This window comes from Protopterus annectens, chromosome 8.part0 (assembly GCF_019279795.1).
Source record: "Protopterus annectens isolate FY-2018-M chromosome 8.part0, PAN1.0, whole genome shotgun sequence".
Taxonomy (NCBI): Eukaryota; Metazoa; Chordata; order Ceratodontiformes; family Protopteridae; genus Protopterus; species Protopterus annectens.
Genome location: NC_056741.1, coordinates 1,957,711,075 through 1,957,733,737, shown reverse-complemented (window position 1 = coordinate 1,957,733,737; position 22,663 = coordinate 1,957,711,075). Strand labels below are relative to the sequence as shown.

The following is a 22,663-nucleotide window of genomic DNA, read 5'->3' as shown; positions in this document are numbered from 1 at the left end:
TTGCTGAAAAAATTAATAGATCAACATATTTTGTATCACAAATCATTTTCTGAACAATAAAATGTATGAAACTCAAATGTCTGGCATTCATCATCATCTTTCGGCTGTTCCTGTTAGGGGTCACCACAGTGGATCATCTGTTTCCATTTCTTCCTGTCCTCTGCATCTTGCTCTGTCACACCAACCACCTGCATATCCTGTCTCACCACATCCATAAACCTTATCTTAGGCCTTCCTCTTTTCCTGTTACCTGGTAGCTTCATCCTTAGCATCCTTTTCCCAATATACTCAGCATCCCTCCTCAGCACACGTCCAAACCAAAGTAATCTTGCCTCTCTGGCTTTGTCTCCAAATCTTCCAACCTGGGCTGACCCTCTAATATACTTATTCCTAATCCTGTCCACCCTTGTCACACCCAGTGCAAGTCTTAACATCTTTAACTCTGCCACATCCAGCTCTAACTCCTGCCTTTTTGTCAATGCCACTGTCTCCAACCCATATAACATAGCTGGTCTCACTACCCTCTTGTAGACTTTCCCTTTCACTCTTACTGGTACTTGTCTGTCACAAATCACTCCTGACACTCTTCTCCACCCACTCCATCCTGCCTGTACTCTCTTCTTCACCTCTGTTCCACACTCACAATTACTCTGAACTATTGATCCCAAGTATTTAAACTCATCCACCTTCGCCACCTCTACTCCTTGCATCTTCACCATTCCTCTATCCTCCCTCTCATTCACACACATATATTCTGTCTTAGTCCTGCTGACCTTCATTCCTCTTCTCTTGAGAGCATATCTCCATCTCTCCAGGGTCTCCTCCACCTGTTCCCTACTCTCACTACAGATCATAATGTCATCTGCAAACATCATAGTCCACAGGGACTCCTGTCTAATCTCATCTGTCAACCTGTCCATCACTATTGCAAATAAGAAAGGGCTCAGAGCTGATCCTTGATGTAATCTCACCTCCACCTTAAACGCATCCATCACTCCCACCGCAAACCTCACCACTGTTACACTAAATGTCTGGCATTGATTGACGTTAATCATCTGTGATTTAAGAGGCAGGGCAATTTTAAGGGGTATATTCAGGGACATTCTGTAAAATCAGTGAAATCTGAGAGTTATGGTGTGTGTGTGTGTGTGTGTGTGTGTGTGTGTGTGTGTGTGTGTGTGTGTGTGTTTGTTTAAATGTGTGCGTATGTGAGAGAGGATAAATGAGGATGGTGCCTGCGCCAGTGCAATGCATGAGCTGCCACTTTTGATACCTGCAAGAAAGTGTTCATTAGCACAAACAGTAACACCACACAATTTGGACACATGTCAATCAGCTGATAATGAGGTCTTTCTGTATTGCAGTTAATCATGTCTCTGAATTGTATTTTCCATGATTGTGGAAACTGACCCTTTTAGCAGCAGCAGTTTCTGTCTGTGATGGGCTACTTTTTGAGTATCAGCCGTTAAGTTAGTTGATTAATAAACTATGAAACAGAACACAATAGTACAATTAGCAAAAATACTGTATACTCCACTACATTCAAAGCTTATTTCTGTCTTCATACTTAGTGTTTGCTCATTTTACTTACACTTTGGTTGAAGTAGTGAAATAGTGTAAAGAAACTAAACTAAAATATTTACTCAAGTAAGATGGTTTCTGTACTACCAGTGACTTCGATATAATTACATACCACCAAATATCACGTTTATCCATGTTGTATAGTTTCTATATGAATGACTGATACTGACTTTTAGAACTCTTTGTAAAATAACACTTAGAGAATTTCTTCCATTTGAATGTATTGTCAGCCTTTCAATACTGAGAACAAAAGATTATCAATTTAAGATATAAAAGGTGATAATTTTGTCACTTAGAGAATCCCAGGCCTTTTAGGATTATAACAATATGAACTCTATTTACATCCAGGCTTGATAACTGATTCAGGTTAATGAATTATTTTAAATGGACAGAGAGAGAGAGAAGATTATGCTTGGGTCACTGATCATAACCAGTTTACCATATTCAAAGTGTGGAAGCCAAGAAATCTCTTGAGGTGAATCTTGGTATCCATGTTGAGAACACATAAGCTGGTCATGATTAGAAACCCTGTCATAATTCTTTGTAGTGCACTGAGCTTTATATGCTTCACATACTACTGATTACAATAAAAACAGAAAAGAAGGCATTTTACTGGCTTTGAAAACACTTGGCAAACTCTGTCATACAGAGAGCAGCAATAGCAGACCAATCAGCTTTGCTTAGGAACGGGTGGCAGGAAGAGTCAAAGGAAGAACTTCAGGAACAGTTTGTCAATATTGCTCTAATTCATTTAAAAAAGTTAATGGAAGAGCAGGTTTTGCACCATATGCATTTTCTTAACAATAAGAAAAGTGAAACTATTTCTGGCATGTTGGACTGACTATAATATTTAGTGAGACAAAATACTTGGGGATAGTTGAGAGGTAAAGAAAATCACTAGAAGAAGACTTGACCATAGCAGCACTTAGGAGTGTGTGTAACAATTGTAAACCCCCCAAAGTGCTGTTATGCTACAGACATGCTTTACAAGTTTATTTTTTCACAAAAACTGAAGAGTAACCTCAGCATTCTATGCACTACATATTTGTTATCCCCACTAATGAACCTTTGCAGAAGTTTTGTGTCTGTGTTGATAAGGAAACTAAAATAAGCATAGTTTATAGAATTAAATATTTAGGTCTTTAGTTAGAACAGTGACTGAGCTATAATATGCAGAATTTCAAACAAAGTGACAACTAATAGCCATCATGGGAAAAAAGAACAATTGTTTCACCAATGCAAGTTTAACACTGTTTTTATTTTTGGCTTACGTGCATGAATAAAATGTTAAACATGTTTTCTAGTACTGTGACAATGTATACATTTGAAAATCAAATTCTGATTTTTGCTCTCAAAGCAGGTGCTGTAACTATAGATCTCAAATAATGCAAATCACTTGTTTAATTTCAGTTGCTGCCAGAAACTGTGTTCCAATCTTGGCTGATGAAATCTATGGAGACATGGTAAGTTACAGCATGTTAATTTGATATTTTGACATTTCTGATCACGTATTTGCTGATGTGGAGTTGTTGTCTTTGTGGTCAGCATTTAACTGGCAGACTCCTATCACTCCAGTTTTGTTTCTCCCAATGTTATTTCTCCCTGAGCAGCACACTCACTGTTTGAATGGGATATCAAGGTCAGAGCATTTTTTTTTATTTTCCTCATAGCTGCATGATCATGGAGTATAGACATTTACAAATAAGACAAGTATGTGCTAGGACTTTGCCCCAACATTGATGGAAGCAAGAAAACATTGTTTAATTGTTGTGCGGATGCTGTATAGGAGAATTGTGTAGTCAGTTAGTTACAACTGACCAGTTAGCATATCAGGAGAATAGAAATTGTGTATTCACAGGGAACCTGCTAAAGCAGATAAGCATATACTGGGTGGGTAAGAGAGTTTGCACATTTCTCAGTTATAGGTAGCTGTAGAACAGAAAATTACATCATTGGTTGAATCAGAAATAGTTGTTCTATTTTGGTACTGTTTAGTATGCTACCAGCAAACATTTACTTTATATGAAACTTGCTAGAATTCACCATTATCAACCACTTAGAAGTATTGGGAAGATAAAGCTATATACCAAGCTATATAGGTTTTAAAGTCAGTCCTTATTTATTACTTGTATTCAGATGGCAGTATGATGTACACACTTGGATAACCTTGCTGAATGAACTAATTTTCTGAGTTTGTACACGCCACTGTTACGGTTAACTTTAGAACAGTTAGTTATAGAATGTCAGCTTGCTAATTTTATGCTGTAGTGGGTAGAATAAGAAATCATTTTTGCTTTAGTTTGGTATTGTTTATTATAGTACCAGGGGAGATATTTACATCATATGAAACTAAAACTATAGAAACAAAGGACAGTTAGATCTAGGTGCTGAGCTTTATAGTCAGTTCATTATTGCTTTAATTATTTTTATAATGAATTATTCACGTATTCATGTGTCACTCTGACATATAAACTTGGATAACCCTGTTGAACAAACTTATTTTCAGTGAGATCTCATAATTACACATAGACATAAAGCATCCTCAAAACAGTAAATTAAAACAACACTTTTGCTATACACAATATATTGAGACATAAATGTGACAGGAACTGCAACTAATCCCAGTTCCCACCAGGTTTAATTTATGTTTTTTTTTTTTTTTTTGGTGAGGAGATACTCTGTGTTTGGCTACTTAATGTTTTTCTCACATGCTTGAATGCATAAACTCTCTCCCCTGAAAACAAAAGCGCAAACCACAATGAGCATGCACTGATGAAAATTTCACCACTTCTGTTTAATTTTTGCATATTATTACTCTGCTTGTCTCGATTGTCAAAGTGCATTTCCAAGCAAGCTGCAGCTCTAGGTTAATGTTGGTCTTACACCCAATACAAACTGCACTGGCATCATGCCAGTATATTCAGAAAAACATATGCTCTGGTTTATGTTAGTTCTTACTGCTTCATATTGCTCAGATGAAGTGCTATTCTGAGATAATTCTGAGATAATCTTCTTGTTTACTGTGACTGTTTTGTTTGACTGGGTGATGGTTTTAACTATCTGTGGTACACATTCATTAGATTTATTTCAGATGTACTGGTATTTAGATTAACTTTTGGTTTTATATATTACTTTGTTTTATTTGTTTTTCAGGTGACTAATTATGTAATTTATTATGCGTTTACTCTGCATATTAACAAAATATGCATGTGAAGCTGTCAAAAGAGTTTCATATTCACTGGGCAGTATTTCGTGTTAGATCGCATCAAGCTGGATCTGAATATTTCTGGAAATTTAAGCCTGAAATTACAAATGGTGTAAGGATTACCCAATAATGTAGGGTACACCAAGGTAAATGTGACGTGGAGGAGTAGCCAGTACTGCAGGTGCCAAAAATAATTTTCTGGTACTTGTTTTTATTTTAAAATGTATGATTTTAGATTAAAAAAAAAAACATTACCATCGTTGAAGCACTTTACGGTACAACTAATACAGCATTAGAATAATTATCCAAAGCTTAATTAATGAAAACATAACCCAGGACAGATACCATATTATTACCCACAGTGGTGTGGTTTACCAAACAAAGCCAGATCTCAGTTGTGTATAATATTCAATAACATGCCAGCCATACATGGAACAAAGTAACAGATCATGACTAGCCAATCCATGACTTGTTACTACATGTCTTAGACACTGATGCAAATTGTTTTGATTCAGCCATTCCTACTCATTCTGATGCCATCACTGTTAGCAAGCATACAGGCTTTCACAAGTGGGGCCACTTCCTTTTTTTAAACACCATTATTGAATTGTCACTCAAGACATAGGCAAATATGCATTTATGTAAAAGAAAACAAACAATATTAACATATTCACAATTGCAAACATTATACATTTCATATATTCTTTTGTATAATTATCATCAATCCAATATTACATAAATCAATCAATTCCTAATTTCCCTTAAACCTCACTCCTCCTTCCAAACATTATTCTGCATGCATTGTCCCCACAATTTCCATTTTTTCTATGTAATTTGCTCCTACACTTTTCTAAAGATTCTACTTACAGTATTTTTATCTCTATTACAATATTTAAAACTTCAAATATAGTTAGTTTAGACTTTGAGTTCCATTTTCTGGTAATTGCTTTTCTGGCAGCCACCAGAATTAAACTTAACAAGGCCTTACTATGTCTAGGCAATTCAGGTATTGTATCCCAACTCAAACAAAAATAATTTCCTTAGTTAAACTCATTTGCTCACCCAATATTTTTGATAGAGTACTCTGTGGAGAATTTTTAAAGTCTGACAACTCATTACATTCCCCAAAAATATGGTGCCAGTTATTTATTCTTTCCCCTATCACACCTCCAATGTTTGCCATCAACCTGAGGTAAAATTCTTTGGAATTTGCTTGGGGTATAAAAATACCTATGCAAACACTTCCAAGCAAAAATTCTAAATCTTCTAGACGTTGTTACATATCTGACAGCCATGCATATGTCCTCCCACTGTTTCTTTGTGAATTGCTTATTCAGTTTTTCCCATTTTTTTCTAACATCTTCTGATAGATTCCTATAGTTATTGTGCAAGATTTTTTATATTAATTATCCCTTTTTTAACAGTAGCTTCTATTCCAGATTCTACTAAAAACTCTACCAGAGCAGGTCTTTCACTTGGGATACCCTATCACTTTCTCTTTGCCTATACTGTGATATCAGTTCCTAATAGAGAAGGCAGTCTCTAGTCTGCAGTCTAAATGTTTTCTTGGCCTCGTCCCATTCTATTACCTTCCCTCTCTAGTTATTTGCTCCCAATGCCTTGGTTCCTTTACCAGTTTTCTCCAGTAAATTCCAACACCCTCTTGTATACTTTCTGTACCCATAATTGCAAATTGGCAAAATCTCCTTTCCCAATTCTCATATTGTCTTAGATCTTAGAATACTTTCTGCTACTTTATGAATATAATATTCAGTATGGCTGTTCTTAATCTTCTTAAGAATCTACATCCAACATCCTACTTTGTCCTTATTTCTTGAAGTCCCCATCCATTTCATCATCATCCCTTTCCATTTTGAATTATGGTGGTTTGCTGGTGTTTTATATATCTATCTGTCTATATATATATATATATATATATATATATATATATATATATATATATATAAGCCTTAATTGTGGCATCTATTTTAAAACATTCAATCACCACTTTGTCAAACCACATATATCGAGACATCACTGAATTCTCAGTGCATTGAGTGATGACATCCTGGAAGTACACATTATCGAAAATCAAAGTCAGCCAGTAGCACACATGGCCGGCCCTATGATCTGGTATTGTAACGTGATAGAGAGCAAATAAAATACTGACCATGATTTTCAATGATGCATACTTTGAAGATATCATCACTGAATGTAATGAATAGTTGGTAATGTTGTTGCAATAAATGGTGGTTTGACAATGTGGTGGTTAGATGTTTTAAAATAGATCCTTAACTGTGTACCTATAAAATATCTCTTCAAATCAGATAATCCTAAACCACATTGTTCTATTGGAAGGATCAGTTTATCCCACTTGACCCTTGCCCTTATCCCCTCCCAGATAAAATCCTTCAACTCTTTATTAATTACTGTCTATAACTTCTCCTCTGGTTGACAAAAATAAGGCTGACCTGTATGTATACATATCTGAAAACAAGAGCTTCCATTTTCTCAGTTTTTATATTATCTTTTGTTTACTCTCTTCCCCACATATTTTTAGTTGCTATAACAGAATCCTTTTTAATCCATGCTCTTAACTACTTCATTTTATTGTGTTCCCATAATATAGGTATTTTTTAACAAAAAACCTATTTATTAAATTATTACATATGACACAGGCAATCCTACATTTGTATAAATGAAAAACAAATCATAGTGACATCATTTTAGTTGTAAACATTATAAATCACATACTCATTGAGACAGCTGTAATTGCAAACATTATAAATCATTTATAATTTATCCAGTCATTGTCAGTTAAGTCTTACATAGCTTGTTCAACTCCTGCCTTCTTTTAGATCTCATTCCTCCTCTGCATGTATTGTTCCCACAATTCCCATTTTTACCTGTGTAGTTTGCTCTTTTCTAAAGATCCCAATTCCAGTTGTTTTATCTCCATTACTATATTTACTACTTCTAGTAACATTGGTTTAGACCTTGATTTCCATTTTCTAGTAATTGCTTTTTGGCAGCCACCATAATTAGACTGAGTAAGGCCTTACTATGTATATGCAATTCCAGTTCTGTATCATAACTCAAAAAAATCATTTCCTTAATTACACCAATCAGCTCACCTAATATCGCTGACAGAGCAGTCAGCAGGGAATCTTTAAAGTCTGCCAACTCATTACACTCCCAGAAAATATATTCCTAGTTATCTCTTTCTTTCCCATTACATCTCCAAGATTTGCTGTCTACCTGAGAAAAAATTATTTGGAGTCTACTTGGGGTATAAAAATACCTATGTAAACATTTTCAAGCAAAGGTCCTACATCTTCTAGACTTTGTTGCATATTTGGGAGATATACATATATTCCCCCATTGTCTCTTTGTGATTTGCTTATCCAGTCTCTCTTTACAATCTTTTCTAAGCTCCTCTGATAGAGTCTTATAGTTGTCATGCAATATTTTATATGCTCTACTGATTATTCCTTATTTAGTGGCAACTTCTTTTCTAGATTATATTAAAAACTCTATCAGTGCTGGTGTTTCATTTAGGACCCCCCTATTTCTTTCTCTTTGCCTATACTCTGATATTAATCCTCAATAAGAAAGGCAATCTCTAACCCGCAGTCCAAATACATTCTTGGTGTCTTCCTACTCTATTACCTTTCAATTTCTATTTATTTACTCCCAATACCTTGGGTCCTTTGCCAGTGTTCTCCAATAAATTTCAGCTCCCTCTTGCCTATTGTCTGTATCCCTAATTGCAGTCATCCATATTGGCAGAATATCTTTTCTCCATTCCAGTACTGGCTTAGTTCTTAAAATACTTTCTGCTACTTTATGAATATAATATTCTGTATGATTACTGTCATTTTCCTTAAGGGTCTGCATCCAAAATCCCAGTCTCTCCTTGCTTCTTGACCTTCTCCTATGTATCATCATCATTACTTTTTACTTTGAATCATAGTTTTCTGCTTGTGCTATATATAAGACCCTTAACTGTGTTGCTCTAAAATACCCCTTCAAATCGGGTAATCCTATCTGCCTTGGTCTGTTGGAAGAATCAGCTTATCCCACTTGACCTTTGCCATCTTCCCCTCCCAGATAAAATCCTTCAGCTCTATTTTAATTGCTATCCACAACTTCTCCTCCGGCTGATAAAAATATGCCTGGCCTGTGTAAAAAACTAAAGGAACTTAAAACATTTAAACTGCTTGTATCTTGCTATCCATATCCAGTATAAAAAAGCTTTTAGTTTCTCAGCTTTTGTATTATCTTCTGTTTAGTCTCCTCCCATGTGTCCTTAGCTGCCACAATGGAGTAATTTTTAATCCATACTCCTTATAAATATGGGTATTGTTGAACCAATTCATGTGTCAGTACATAGTTTACGGCTACAGCATTTGTTTTATCTTCCTTAATTTTATATCCCAAAAAGACATGAAACTGTCTCAAAATGTTCCACAACACTGAGATGTCCTTTTCTGGTTTTATCAGGTACAAACTAATATTGTCTGCAAATTAAGTCAACGTTTCTTGATTACAATACCAATAACATCCTTGAATTTCTGAGTACCCTATTTTCTTTGCCAATGGTTCTAAATGTTATTCAGATAGCAAAAGGAAAACAGGACACCCATGCCTTGTTCCCCTCTCCAGACCCAACTTGTTGGAGAGGAACGCTTCCTTTTTAATTTTTGCCTCTGATCCCTCATATATCCTTCTAATTAACCTTATTATTGCCTCAGGGAATGCAAATGCATTCATTGCCCTACTCATAGGATCCAAGCTTACTCTATTGACTGCTTTGTCGACATCAAGACCCATCAAAAGAGCAGCATTTTCTTACATTCTGCTTACTTCTGGATCATCATTCTTCTCTTAATGTTGTCAAATATTTGCCTCTACTATACAAAACCACATTGATCCCTATTTAGCAATTTTGGCAACACCTTTGCCATTATTTTAGCCATTATGGACATAAAGACTTTATAATGATGGTTTAAATTTAAAATGGGCCTAAATGAAGCTGGGTCTGATGAGTCTTTGCTATCTTTAGGTATTGCAGCCATCACAGCTTTCTTCCAGGATGTTGATGCTTCCCCTTCTTTTAAAATACTATTAAATAAAACTTTCCATATGTTTATCCTAGTTTCCAAACCTCTACAGGAATACCATCTATTCTTGGAGACTTTCCTGCAGATAGATTATACCATTTTATCTCATCTTCTCCTATCTTAACTGTTAGTTTTTGAGCATCATATACCTCTAACCTTGGCATACTTAAGTCTTCCATAAATATTTTCATTCATGCTCTTTCTTGATTTGTACATTTCTCTACTTTGTAAAAATTGTCATAAAGTATCCTTAATATCTCTAATATCTCTATAGGATCTCTAGATACTTTTATTGCTATAGGCTCCCCAAGTTTGGCATCAGCCCTTTCTACTCTCTGTTGCCAAAGTTGTTGTACTAAAAGTTTTTGTGCTCTGGAGTTGCTATCAAAAACAGTTGCTTAACAGCACTCTTTCTAAGCTCATTCATATTATCCAGATAATCCCTTATTTTGTCTTTAGCACTCTGCATATATTCCTCTTCTTGTTCTGTGAGATTCCTTCTGTTCTGCAGTACTTTAACCTTTGTCAGACCTTCAAGATAATTATTGTTACTTCTTGAGTACACCTCTTTTTCTTTTATTTCTACCCTACTTTTAAACTCCACTTTCATTTTTCTCACTTATTAGCTATAACTTGTGAAGAAATTTCTGTCTTCTCTAATAACTCTTGAATAATTTCCACTACCCATTCCTTACATTCCTCTTTTTTAACAGATAAGTGGGGAAGCACCAGTGTCTTATTTTTACTTCATTATCCTGTGTTTTCATCTTAGTTGTTATTGGCCACTGACCTGAAATAGTTATTGGATGTGTATTAAACCTTTCAGCTAAATACAGATATTCATGGGAAATATAAATTCTGTCTAGTCTAGAAAAGTTATTGTACCTTGGGAAATAATATGTAAATTCTTCAAGTTCTAACTACTGAATTCACATCTTCCATACCAAATATTTTCATATTTCTTTCAGAAATATACCATATTTTGTTATATTTTTCCTTCTAGATCCCCAAGTACATCCCCTTTGTTGGAAATCAAGTTCCAGTCTCCACCTATATATAATATGACTCTTTCTCCCAAAATCTTCTTAAGTTTCATAATAGTAATTTTAGGTGGAATATAAATACAAGACAGCATACTCTTCCTCCCTTGCCAGTAGCCCATTACTGTCACATATCTACCCATTGTTATCTTTTTCCCCTCATCTATAACTTTGGAGCCTCTAGTAATTTGTATAAGTATACCCCTTTACCTTTTTCCCTGAAATTCTGTTGAATATACATCTTGAAATCCTTCTTTATCAAATTTGCATACTCTCTTCTTTACAAATATGTCTCCTGTAGCATTGCTATTTGCATTCTGCATTTCTAAATATAATTCAATACTCTCACCTTTTTCTCTATACCTGTGAGTTTGTTTATGTTCAAAAATAATATGGATAGTGCAGTCATTATGATAAAAAAGTATTATAGCCACCTAGTGCCAGCTTTTGTGTTGTATGCATCTAATAATGTTTAGCATCCATTATACAGTTATTTCTTGTGATATGCATTTTAAACTATGTCACATTTTAAAAATCTTTTTTGTTTAAATGAAAACCCTCAAAAAAAGATCACCAGAACACCCCCATAACCTATTAGTTTAAAACAAACACATAAAATGATGTGCATCTTCAAATAGTGAAGTTTAATACTCCTGATAGGAACAATTGTCCTAAATTGACAGCTGTACCCACAGGCATAAGCTAACCCAGAATTACAGTTATCCATGCTAAAGCTCATGTTACAGCATGTGCCCTACTTACATTAATTTCTGTCTCTTTCAATAAAACTAAATGATATACTGTTCTAGTAAATGCATCAATGTATTTAGATAGCAGGAAAGTAGCTCTTATTCATTTCCAATAATTTCCAACTTTTCTTTTTACTAACCTGCTTGCCCGTGTACCTTTTCATTTTACATTTCTCTCAGCCAATAATGTCCTGAGCTCTTGCGATTTATTGCTTAGACCAGTAGTCAACTTGTCTCCATGGAAACATGAGAACAGAATTTACAGCTGCCTCCAGCTACAGACTCCTCAACTTACAATGGACATTTATTTGCTAATGGAAAACTTTTTACATTATTCACATTTCTCTCATTTCTACAGCATACATGCTCACACAAGAAACCTATCATTCGATTAAGCCAAGCACATTAATCCAGACATTCACCCATGCAGACATTCACCCATGCAAAAGCAAGAGAAAACATCTCAACTCTACATATATCATCAGTGCACTTTTAGACCCCATCACCTATTCCAACAGCCCAGGATTACAACATGTTGACTTGAACATGCTTTTGTACAGCACTTACTCTCTTTTTACTTGTAATGCCTACATTTCTTAAAATTAAAAAAGAAAAAAATCATTGTTTGCTTTAGTGTTTTATCACATACAACTATCTCTGTAAAATGCTTTACTATATAACATTATAACATGCAATTTATATCATGAAATATCTTATACAAATACTGTTAAGAACAATTTTTTACCTACATTTACTTCAGTTTTTCCTTCTTTTTCCCTTTTGGTGTCCTTCCAAACATTAATTATATGAAGTGTGATTATATGACTTTCAATCCCACAAAAGTTTAACAAAGTCAACAAAAGTCCAATCTTCCTCAGCTACTTGTTTGTGTAAAGCCATATTTCACAAATGTGATTGATGCTCCATAATCTCTCATTTATTCACTAATTTCAGTGTTGCTGGTCTTCTTCCTGTTCATGTCCATCTCCCACCCCCAGATCCTGGTTCAAATCTAAAGTAGTCCTGAGTCTTCTAGTCAATGCCTATGCTTTTTTCTGTCCCTCGAGCATTTTCCTTTGGAACACTAGCAAAGGTTTCACTGGCAAAGTCTCTTTATGGGCTTTATTATTGGAAGAATGAGAAGCAGAGTCCCCTTCTGTTTGATGGCTCATTTTTTGTTGGACATACTTCTGTATTTCTTCCTCAGTGTGTTCTGTATCAAAAATCAAAAAATCACTTGGATCCTCGAGAAAGAAATATTCAGAAGATAGCCGGATACAACGGTTTGAATCTCAAACCTGCCTCTTGACATTCCCTGACTGCTGGGATAACATTGCTTCCCTTTTGCCTGGTGTACAGTGAATAATTATTTTCCACAAACACTCTAATGTCTCCAGTTTCTAATACTGTGCCATTCTGTCATAGTTTTGTCAGGATCAACTCTTTCTGTTAGTATAATTACATCTTTACTAATACATTTCAATTAACACTTACCAGTCCAGTTGCTTATTTCTGCTTTCATAAAAATTAATGCCCTTTGTTCCTTTCAGTTTCTCTGGTACATCTCGGGTTTTCTCTATGTGCCCTGTCCTCTAATTCTACCATTTTTTGAAACAGTCTCTCTTTTGCAGTTTCATACTCAGCCAGCACCTCTGATTTTTGCAGTTTTATCAGTTTACCTGAATAGCTATTTGAAGCTTATTCCATGTTCCTGCCTTTTCTTATGCTCCTTCAATGTTTCATTTATTTTAATCAGCTCTGAGCAAAATTGATTTATTTTTCCTCTAAATTGCTAGAAGCCATCTCTTGTACCAAAGCTGGAGCATGAACTATTTATCCTGAACAGCTGCAGCTTTCTTCCCAGTCAATGTTTTGTCTTTATATTTTCTAGTTGATCTTCTTTCAGATTATTTGCTAGCATCCAGAGAGTGTACTTGAAAGTGAATTTTACTAAAACTGTGAGAATTATTAGCTCTTATCTGTCAGTTTCTTTTTTCATACTGGGAGAGATGAAATTAAGCTGTTAATCACTGTGCAGCCATCTCTAAAGCTGCTGGGACAATTTATTTTTGTGAAAGGTACACTCATATAGTGTGAGCACTGCTTAGACATCAAGCATCTTTTTCTATTGGCAGTTTAAGTATAGAATACTCCAAACATCAATAATTGCTCTCTTCTACAAAACAAAGAGAAAGTTGAATGATCAGCTTTATACTACAGATAGGGAGCATCTAGAAAGAGAAGAGAGATGCTGGGATCTGAGTTATAGCCTAGGGGTGTATTTTTTTTCAGTAACAGGGACCCCCATCAATTTCATTCTTACGTGGGAGTCACAGGAAGAATCACCTTTAAAAATAATGAAACTATACTGCCTGAGAACACTAACTGGGAAAAGCCGAAAGACACAAACAAACAAACTGCCTGAGAACACTGTAGCAGATAATCTAAATTTGCTGTTATCAGACAGATTTTAGAGTGGAAAGAAGGAAACTACTTCTAAATGAAATTCTGAAAAGAAAAAAAAAAACAAAATACCAGCATTATGTATGTTGTGACAGATATTGTTGTTCTATGGAGTAGAACTATATTGTGCTATGTGTAAGTGTGGATGAGCCCTCTTTTTGCTAAAAACATTTTCAGACAGGAATATAATTCCTAACAGCACTAGGACACTCTGATAGATCATCAAACACATGTAGCCCACAACATGAATATACAATATCTGTGAATGTAGCACAAGGATTTGTACTGCTCTACCTGTGAGTGCTAAGCTTGTGTTTGTTAAAAAAAGGAATTCCACATAGTAAAATAAGCCTTAACAGCTGTAGGGGAGATATGATAGATCATCAGACACTACATCCAACAGTGTGATTCTACAATGTTATTTGTGAGGGAGACAGAAGGCTTTTTTGATACAAGAAATTCCACAAGGAAGCATTCTTAGAGCAATGGGTATTGTATGAGAACAATGTGGCAATCTGTAAGTCATTGCTGTTAAACAGTGTAATATATATGTTTGTGTGTGTGTGTGTGTGTGTGTGTGTGTGTGTGTGTGTGTCTGTGTGTATATGTGTGTGTGCACGCATATATATATTTGTATTTTTTTTTTGTAGTGAGGAACTAAGCATAATTGCATGTTTACTGGTACAGGCGGACTTCTCTATCATTACTGTATCAGATGCTGTGCATTAAAGGGATTTGTTTTATAGGAAACAGTTAAAGCTAAATTGATTTATATCAGTAGTAAGGGAATATAGATTTTGCTTTTCCCCTATAATTATAATAATTTATTTTAAAGGGCATTGTGTGAAAGGAACTAAACATGACAGAGACATTTATTGCAAACACTTCTCTAGAGAAGATATTTGCAGACAGTGACTCCTTTGAAGGCATAACTTGTCAATCACTGTGTGCATTTTCAAACAATCCTCTGTTACTGGTAAATGTAAAAAGATGAACAGGCTCTGCAGTGGAAAAACATGTTTTAATTAAATAAATAAAAAAAGCACCAAACAGTTCCATAAGTACTTTCATCTCACTAGGCGACTTCATCAGATAAAGTCCATCAATTACAAGCCATCTTATATACTGTGAAATATTCTCATTTACATAACCATAATTAAACTATGACCAGGTTTCAATAGGACATGTTTTTAGAGAAAAAGCTGAGATTTTAATATAACTGTTTTTTACTGTGTACTGTTGTTTTAAGGTTAAATGGTATGTAATTAAGTTTATTTCTTTAATTAAAATGTGTTTTTCCACTGCAGAGCCTGTTCATCATTTTACATTTACCAGTATTGTTTTATACCACATTTCATGTGTTATTCTAAATCCTCCGTTACTGGCTAGGTGGATATGGGCATACTGAGGCAATGTAGAAATTGCCTCATATTTATTGATAACCAGTTACTTTTCAAACAAAATGATATGGTATGTGAGAGATGTAGTTACACAATGTCACTGGAGGCAAAGCTCTCACATAAAAGTACTCCTAATGACAATAAGGTTGTCAGTCTCATGAGGTGGGTAGCTAACTGGTTCACCGACAGGACCCTCAAAGTCAAAATAGGTACCTCCGCCTCTGATAGCAGACCTGTCACTAGTGGAGTTCCCCAGGGATCTGTCCTGGGACCCCTACTATTTGGCATCTATTTCTGGGAGGTACAGGCAAAGGCAAAAGGCCTATGGCGGACCAAGTTTGCTGACGACTGTAAGTCGTGTGCTGTCATTGACTCCCAAAATCATGTTAACATACTACAAGAGGGTCTCACAGTAACTAATGACTGGTGCCAAAGTCATGGCCTCAAGCTAAATGAAAAAAAATGTATCATCATACCATTTGGCAAAAACATGACCCCTACTGATTACCACATCAATGCCAACCCCCTAAGCACACAACCTGTGGTGAAAGACCTGGCCACTCAGGTTGATAACAATCTCACATTCAACCATAATGTAGCGGCAGTGGTCAGAAAAGCCTTTTACTTGGTTCATCTCATAAGTAAAGGGATTACATCCAGAAAAAAGGTGGTTATTACCTCTCTATACTCCTCCCTCATTAGACCAATAATTGAGTATAACTCTCCATTTGGGATGTACCTCTTGAAACATTTGCACCGACTGGAAAGGTCACTGAAATAACTCACAAAGAGAATCCATGGCCTCCAACACCTATCCTATGCAGACAGGCTCAAATCACTATCACTCTACTCGGTATCACACAGATTGCTCAGGGGTGATCTGTGTCTTGCCTACAAGGCAATCTCAGACCCTGCCCTATTAGAGATGCTCCATATCTGAAAGTCTAACTACTCACGCACTACTCGCTCAAAAGGCCTGAACCAAATATGTGACGTTAACATAACCTGCTGGAGAGACAGGTTTGTCTCCTAAAGGCTGCCCATCTCTGGAATAGACTTTGCATACTCGTCAAACAGAGCACCTTGCTGACCCTCTTCAAGTGCAAACTTGATGAGTGGATGGGAAACCACAATTTCATCCCAGAGGTTCCACCTGTGTCCTTCACTGACAGGGGCAACAGGTGCTGACTGAGGTTTATTTTTGGAGATAAATTATTGGCTAGGCTTGTAAAGACTCCAGGGCCATTAGCCTAGTAACCTCCTATGATCCTATGATCCTATGAATAGTACACATGCTGCACCCATCACTTAAAATTCAAAGCAGACATGTAAACCCGTATATGCTAAGGCACTTACATGTAACCTTCCTAAACCACAAAGACCTCCTAGACAAAGTGCACATCACAAATACCCTCAACTGCCCCAAATGTGCTCTTTCAAAACAACACCCACATCAACACATAGAGCTACATCTAATGGAGCCTCTACCTCTAAGCCCATAAGGCAAGTCACCACACAATCCAACATTCTAGTCATTGGAGACTCCATCATGAGGCACACAGATGTCCCTCTCACCAGGCTGAGTAAGGAGAAAGTTACAGTCAGTTGCTTATCAGGGGCTAGGATCTGTCAACATTACGCATACACGCAGGTCACTGGATCACAATTACCAAAATGAGTTAGTCATAGTTCATGTGGGAGTAAATGACCTGAGGCATACCTCCCTAAACTATATGAAGAGACACATCATGGAGCTCTCAGAATATGTGCCTTAGGCTGGTATGAGCCTAGCATTGAGCAGCATTTTACCTTCTCCAAGGATGATGCCACAATACAAACAAAAGATGATTAACTTTAATAATTGGCTTAGTTTCTGGTGTCATTCTAAGGGGGTGCAATATCTGTCAACATGGAAGGAGATGGTCAACAGACCACACTGCTTTGCCAGGGATGGTCTGCACCTCTCCCCTCTAGGCTTTTGAATATTAGCTAAAACATTTTCTTCTCCCATAGTGCCTTTTTTAGGCAATGCAAAACTGAAATTACTTCTAACATAATGAACCAAAACCAAGAAAATCTAAAGGTATTACTGCTCAATGCCTGGAGTCTAAACAAAAAACTCCACTCCCTAGAAGTTCTCTTTACCATAGAGAATGCTGATGTCTGTGCAGTCACTGAGACAAGGTCTAAAGCCGCAGAGAACACACCAACAGTGCAAGTTTATAATCCCTTCCTCACATTTAGGTCAGCTACTTCACAGACAGGGACTAAAGGAGGAGGTGTCTCTATTTACACCAAAACTAAATATACTTCAAGGCTGGTTAAACAGGACAATGCACTTGAGCTGATCCATGTTCAATTCAACATAGGTAAAATGCAATATCACTTCCTTGTGAGCTATAGGTCCCCCTCTATGACACTGGAAGCCCATACCATGCATTTAAACTTATTAGAAACACCAACCATCCAACCCAATACCAAATTCATGGGTGACTTTAATTATCCCACTATTAATTGGGAATCCTATACAACACCAAAAATACATGCACAGAGATTCCTGGATTTTGTAAACATAAACTCCCTGGACCAGATAGGCAATACACCAACCAGGGATGCAACCATACTAGATCTGGTCCTCACCAGTATGGGAGACTGCTGCACACCCCCTACTGTAATGCCTACCCTGGTAAGGTCACACCACAAAATGGTCTCCTTTAAAGTAAAAATAACCCTGGACCACCAGCTAAACCTGAAATATTCAGGAACAATTCTAAGGCTAACCTCCTGCTATTAAGTGAGAACCTGGCAAAATTTCAAGCCCCCATAAACCCTGAGAACACTTCTGCCTATGTAGAACTGTTCACAGAAACCCTGTACAAGCATGTTAATAGCTGCATAGAGGCAGCTGTACCCACCAAGAGGAAGTACAGATCTAACTCAAGAAACAAGCCACCCTGGTGGAATCACAAACTCAGTTGGCTGTATAAAAGGAGGAAGAAAATCATGACAAAAATTAGGAGGTGCAGCACCCAGCAGGATAAAAGCACTCTCATCAAACTAAACAAAGAACTCAGAGGACAAATAAAGTCTACCAAAGCCAAATTTGAAGTAATGTTGGCCTTCCAGGCCAAGGACAACCACAAAGCATTCTTTAACTATGTCTGCAACCTCAAAGGCAATACACAGTTGTGTGCAGAGCTCATTGTAAATAGAGCCGCCTGTACTTAGCCAGAAGATATGACAAACCTCTTGGCTGATAAATTCAGCTCCAACATTACTCCTCTCTCTCCCTCAACCTTCCCTCAGGAAATGTCAGATATAACTCCCACTACTATCACTAGGGAAGAGGTCCTTAATGCTCTCTCTAAGACCAAGAACACTGTATTAATGGGCCCAGACAATATCCCAGGATGCCTTTTGAATAGCATGAAACATGACCTATCAGGGCCTCTGGAATTACTGTTTAACTTTAGCCTCCAAAGTGGCTTCATGCGTCATGAATGGAGAAAGGCAACAGTCATCCCTCTACACAAAGGTGGGCCATCTATAGACCCTGGAAACTACCAGCCCATAAGTCTCACTAGTCTTATATATAAAGCCATGGAAACAATTATCATAGAGATGATCAAGAGAAATATAGTAAACCTCCAGAAACTGGAACCAGCACAGTTTGGTTTCATCAAGGGCAGATCATGCCTACTCAACCTGGTGGACTTCTTCAAGAATGTCACCAAAGCAACAGATGAGGGCAAGGCCATTTACGTTGTCTACCTTGACCTGGCCAAGGCATTTGACACAATACTCTACTTGGGTATTGTTGACAAACTCAAGAGGTTAGGCACAAACTCGTATGTCACCCAGTGGATAACCATCTGGCTCAGGACCCAGCAAGTTAGAATTGGGGAGTCCACTCTACAAAGAGGCCAGTCACAAGTGGAGTCCCTCAGTGATCAGTCCTTGGACCACTCCTTTTTGGCATTTACTTCTCAGAAATCAAGGCCAATGTCAATGGTCTCTGGCTGACTAAATTTGCAGATGATTGCAAATTAGGAGCTGTCATTGAATTTCACACTGACACAAATGTTCTCGAAGAAGGGCTGACACAGACAAACAACTGGTGTCAAAACCATGGACTAAAACTGCCAAGAAATGCATAATAATATCCTTTGGAAAGTTATCCATCCCTGGTAACTATCATATTGACAAGACTCCCCTTAGATTTGACCCAGTAGTCAGGGATTTACGGATACACATAGACAGTAATCTAACCTTTGATCATCATGTGTCTACAATGGTGAGGAAATGGCACTGTAACTGTAACAATTATGTTTATTTCTCTTCCTCTCTCTCTCTTTCTACACACACACACACACACACACACACATATATATATATATATATATATATATATATATATATGTGACATTTATGTTCACTGTACTGTATAACTGCAATAATATACTATCCAAAAACTCTACTAGCAAGGACAAAATGTCTTTTTCCTGCTTGTTTTTCCCATTTACAGTAACTGTCAGCATTTTTGTCCTCTGCATTTTTTTACTTTGTGGGCTGTACATTTTGGCTGACTTCTGCACTTCTGTTGCTTTTGTGAGAGAGAAAAACAAATAGACAAAAGGGTATCTCAAAACGAGTAAATATCCGAGCCAGAAAATAACTTTTGAATATAAATAAGAAGTTCAAAAATATCACCTCAAGGAAACCATGACATTCTTTTTGCAAAACTAAATTTAACAAAAGTACACACTTGCTTTTCTTCCAACTTGTTTTATCAAGTATCATAAAATAATACAAACTTTGTGTCAGTCTTAAATAAGTAATCGCCATCACGTGATATTTGTCTTATGACATAAGAAACTCAAATGCAAATAATTTACTTAAACCAATAGATCACCCTATTATGCATCAAAATAAATAAGTAAAAGAGTAAAAGATCTATTTCATGTATATCACTTATTTAGAACACTCTTAAGAACAATAAGAGTAAAAATAACAATATATTACAGAAATATAATAATAATAATAATAATAATAATAATAATAATAATAATAATAATAATAATACAAGCAGTGTGAGATGGACAATCATCTTCTAAGTGGCCTTATTTTTAACAGCGTTTTTATGCTATATGTCCCATTTTAACTTGGGGATGATCCTCTCTAAATCTTCAAATTCATTTATAGTCTGACACCTGTATATTCAGTCTCATTACCATCTCTCATACAAGTTCTAACTGCTTCAATAACATAAAATTTAAAGATACGTGCATCCCCATCTTTCTGTATATGTTTATATAAACATTTAGTTTCCACATATTTATGTATAGCTGAATAATACTCACAAACATAACCTTTTAATTTCCTGTTACTTTTTCCTATGTAAAATGAAGGATATATAATTTATCTATCTAGCTAAATAATGATCTTTGTATCACATGTAACCTACACATTTAGATATTTTTCTTTGTCAAAGGATGTATGAATATAGATTCAACTATATATTTACAAAATGTATATAAAAAATGTTCTTGTTCTTTGCTTTCTAATAATTTTCTTGTTAATCACTTGTTGCTTATAACACAGCATGTGCTTTAGACTGGTAGAATTTTTATATGTATAACTTGCATTTTGAGAGATAATATTACATAGACCTCCGTATAACTACAATATCTACCAATGCTTTATATATATATATATATATATATATATATATATATATATATATATATATATATATATATATATATATCATGTGTGTATTTAGAGTGTTGATTATAGACCACAAAGATTGATATACCATGGGCCTTACTTCTACTAGCTGTAATATTACTAATATTGGAGTTTATCTCACTAAATGTACATTTTGCTTTCCTCATTCCTACCAATATCAGCCTGTTGGCTTACATTATTAAGTAAACCTTCATCATTACCTCTATCTCTAAATTTCATGCATTAAGTTATCTAATTTTGAACTATATTTGTTATGTTTGGTAGCTTTTCTAGATGTTTGGATCCAATGACCACAAACTATGTTCAGAAAGATGTAGCCTGTGTGCATGTTTTCCATGTGTAAATACCTTCAACTTTTTCATAGAAACAGAAGTTTCAAAATTAAATTCATTACATATTAAATGTGTATCTAGGAAGATGATCTCCTGTTGTGATGCAGTTATTTAAAACTTCAAATGTTAGTCACAGTTAATATATTGAAAACAATGATCCAATTCAGCTAGTGTTCCCCTTCCATAATATAAAGACATCATCAACAAATTGCTTAAAATATTATTTTTTCCTTAAAAGAATTATACTTTGTATGGGAAAAACTTAGAGGACATAAAGAATAACTGGCTGAGTTGTGAGGGTGGGAGGTTTTCTGCCCTTTAAAAGTTTTTAACACTAGAGTCAGGGTTTTCTCCTGTTTGAACTGCCATTCACTGTAAGCATCAGGTTTCAACTTCTCTAACCTGATACTGCAGGATTATTATTATTATTATTATTATTATTATTATTACTATTATGGGAGCTTATGAGTTTGGCATCTGCACTTTTGCTGCTTTTGTGTGAGGAATAAACCAGTGGATATAATCAGCAACAGGGTGAGTGGTGAAGGGACAGTGTCTTTTTCCTTGAAAAACATGAGCACACTACAGTCAGTGTTTTCTCCGGTTTGTCCTGACATTTACTGAGCGTGTCAGCATTCATATTCAATACTTTATATTACTATCCGTTTGTTTATTTTGTGAGCTGATGAATTTGACTTCTGCACTTTGTTGCCTTTATGAGAGGAATGCGATAGACAGAAACAGTAACTGACTGAGTGGTAAAGAGGATGGTGTCTCTGTACTGTAAAATATCAACATGTCAGGGTATGGACACTCATGACATGCACAAAAGGGGATTGATGCACTTCTGTGAAGAACTGTTTATTTTGGCATTAGTGGGTTTTGACATATTTTAATTACTGTAAGCACTTTATACATTGTTTCGCTTGGGAGTGAGGGAAAAGTTTTATTAATTTAATTGTTGTTTCTTTGTTCTTAGAGCTAAATTTTATGAAATTAAGTATGTTAATAGCTATGTTCAG

General features: G+C 35.9%; 1 protein-coding gene across 2 annotated transcripts in view; it reads left to right on the top strand.

Annotated features, from left to right (window-relative positions):
• TAT (tyrosine aminotransferase) overlaps window positions 1–22,663 on the top strand; it is a 261,202-nt gene that overhangs the window by 115,199 nt on the left and 123,340 nt on the right. For both annotated transcript variants that reach the window (XM_044081482.1, XM_044081481.1), the window contains exon 7: window positions 2,992–3,044. In XM_044081482.1, the coding sequence (XP_043937417.1) occupies window positions 2,992–3,044 (53 nt within the window). The remainder of the gene's footprint in view (window positions 1–2,991; window positions 3,045–22,663) is intronic.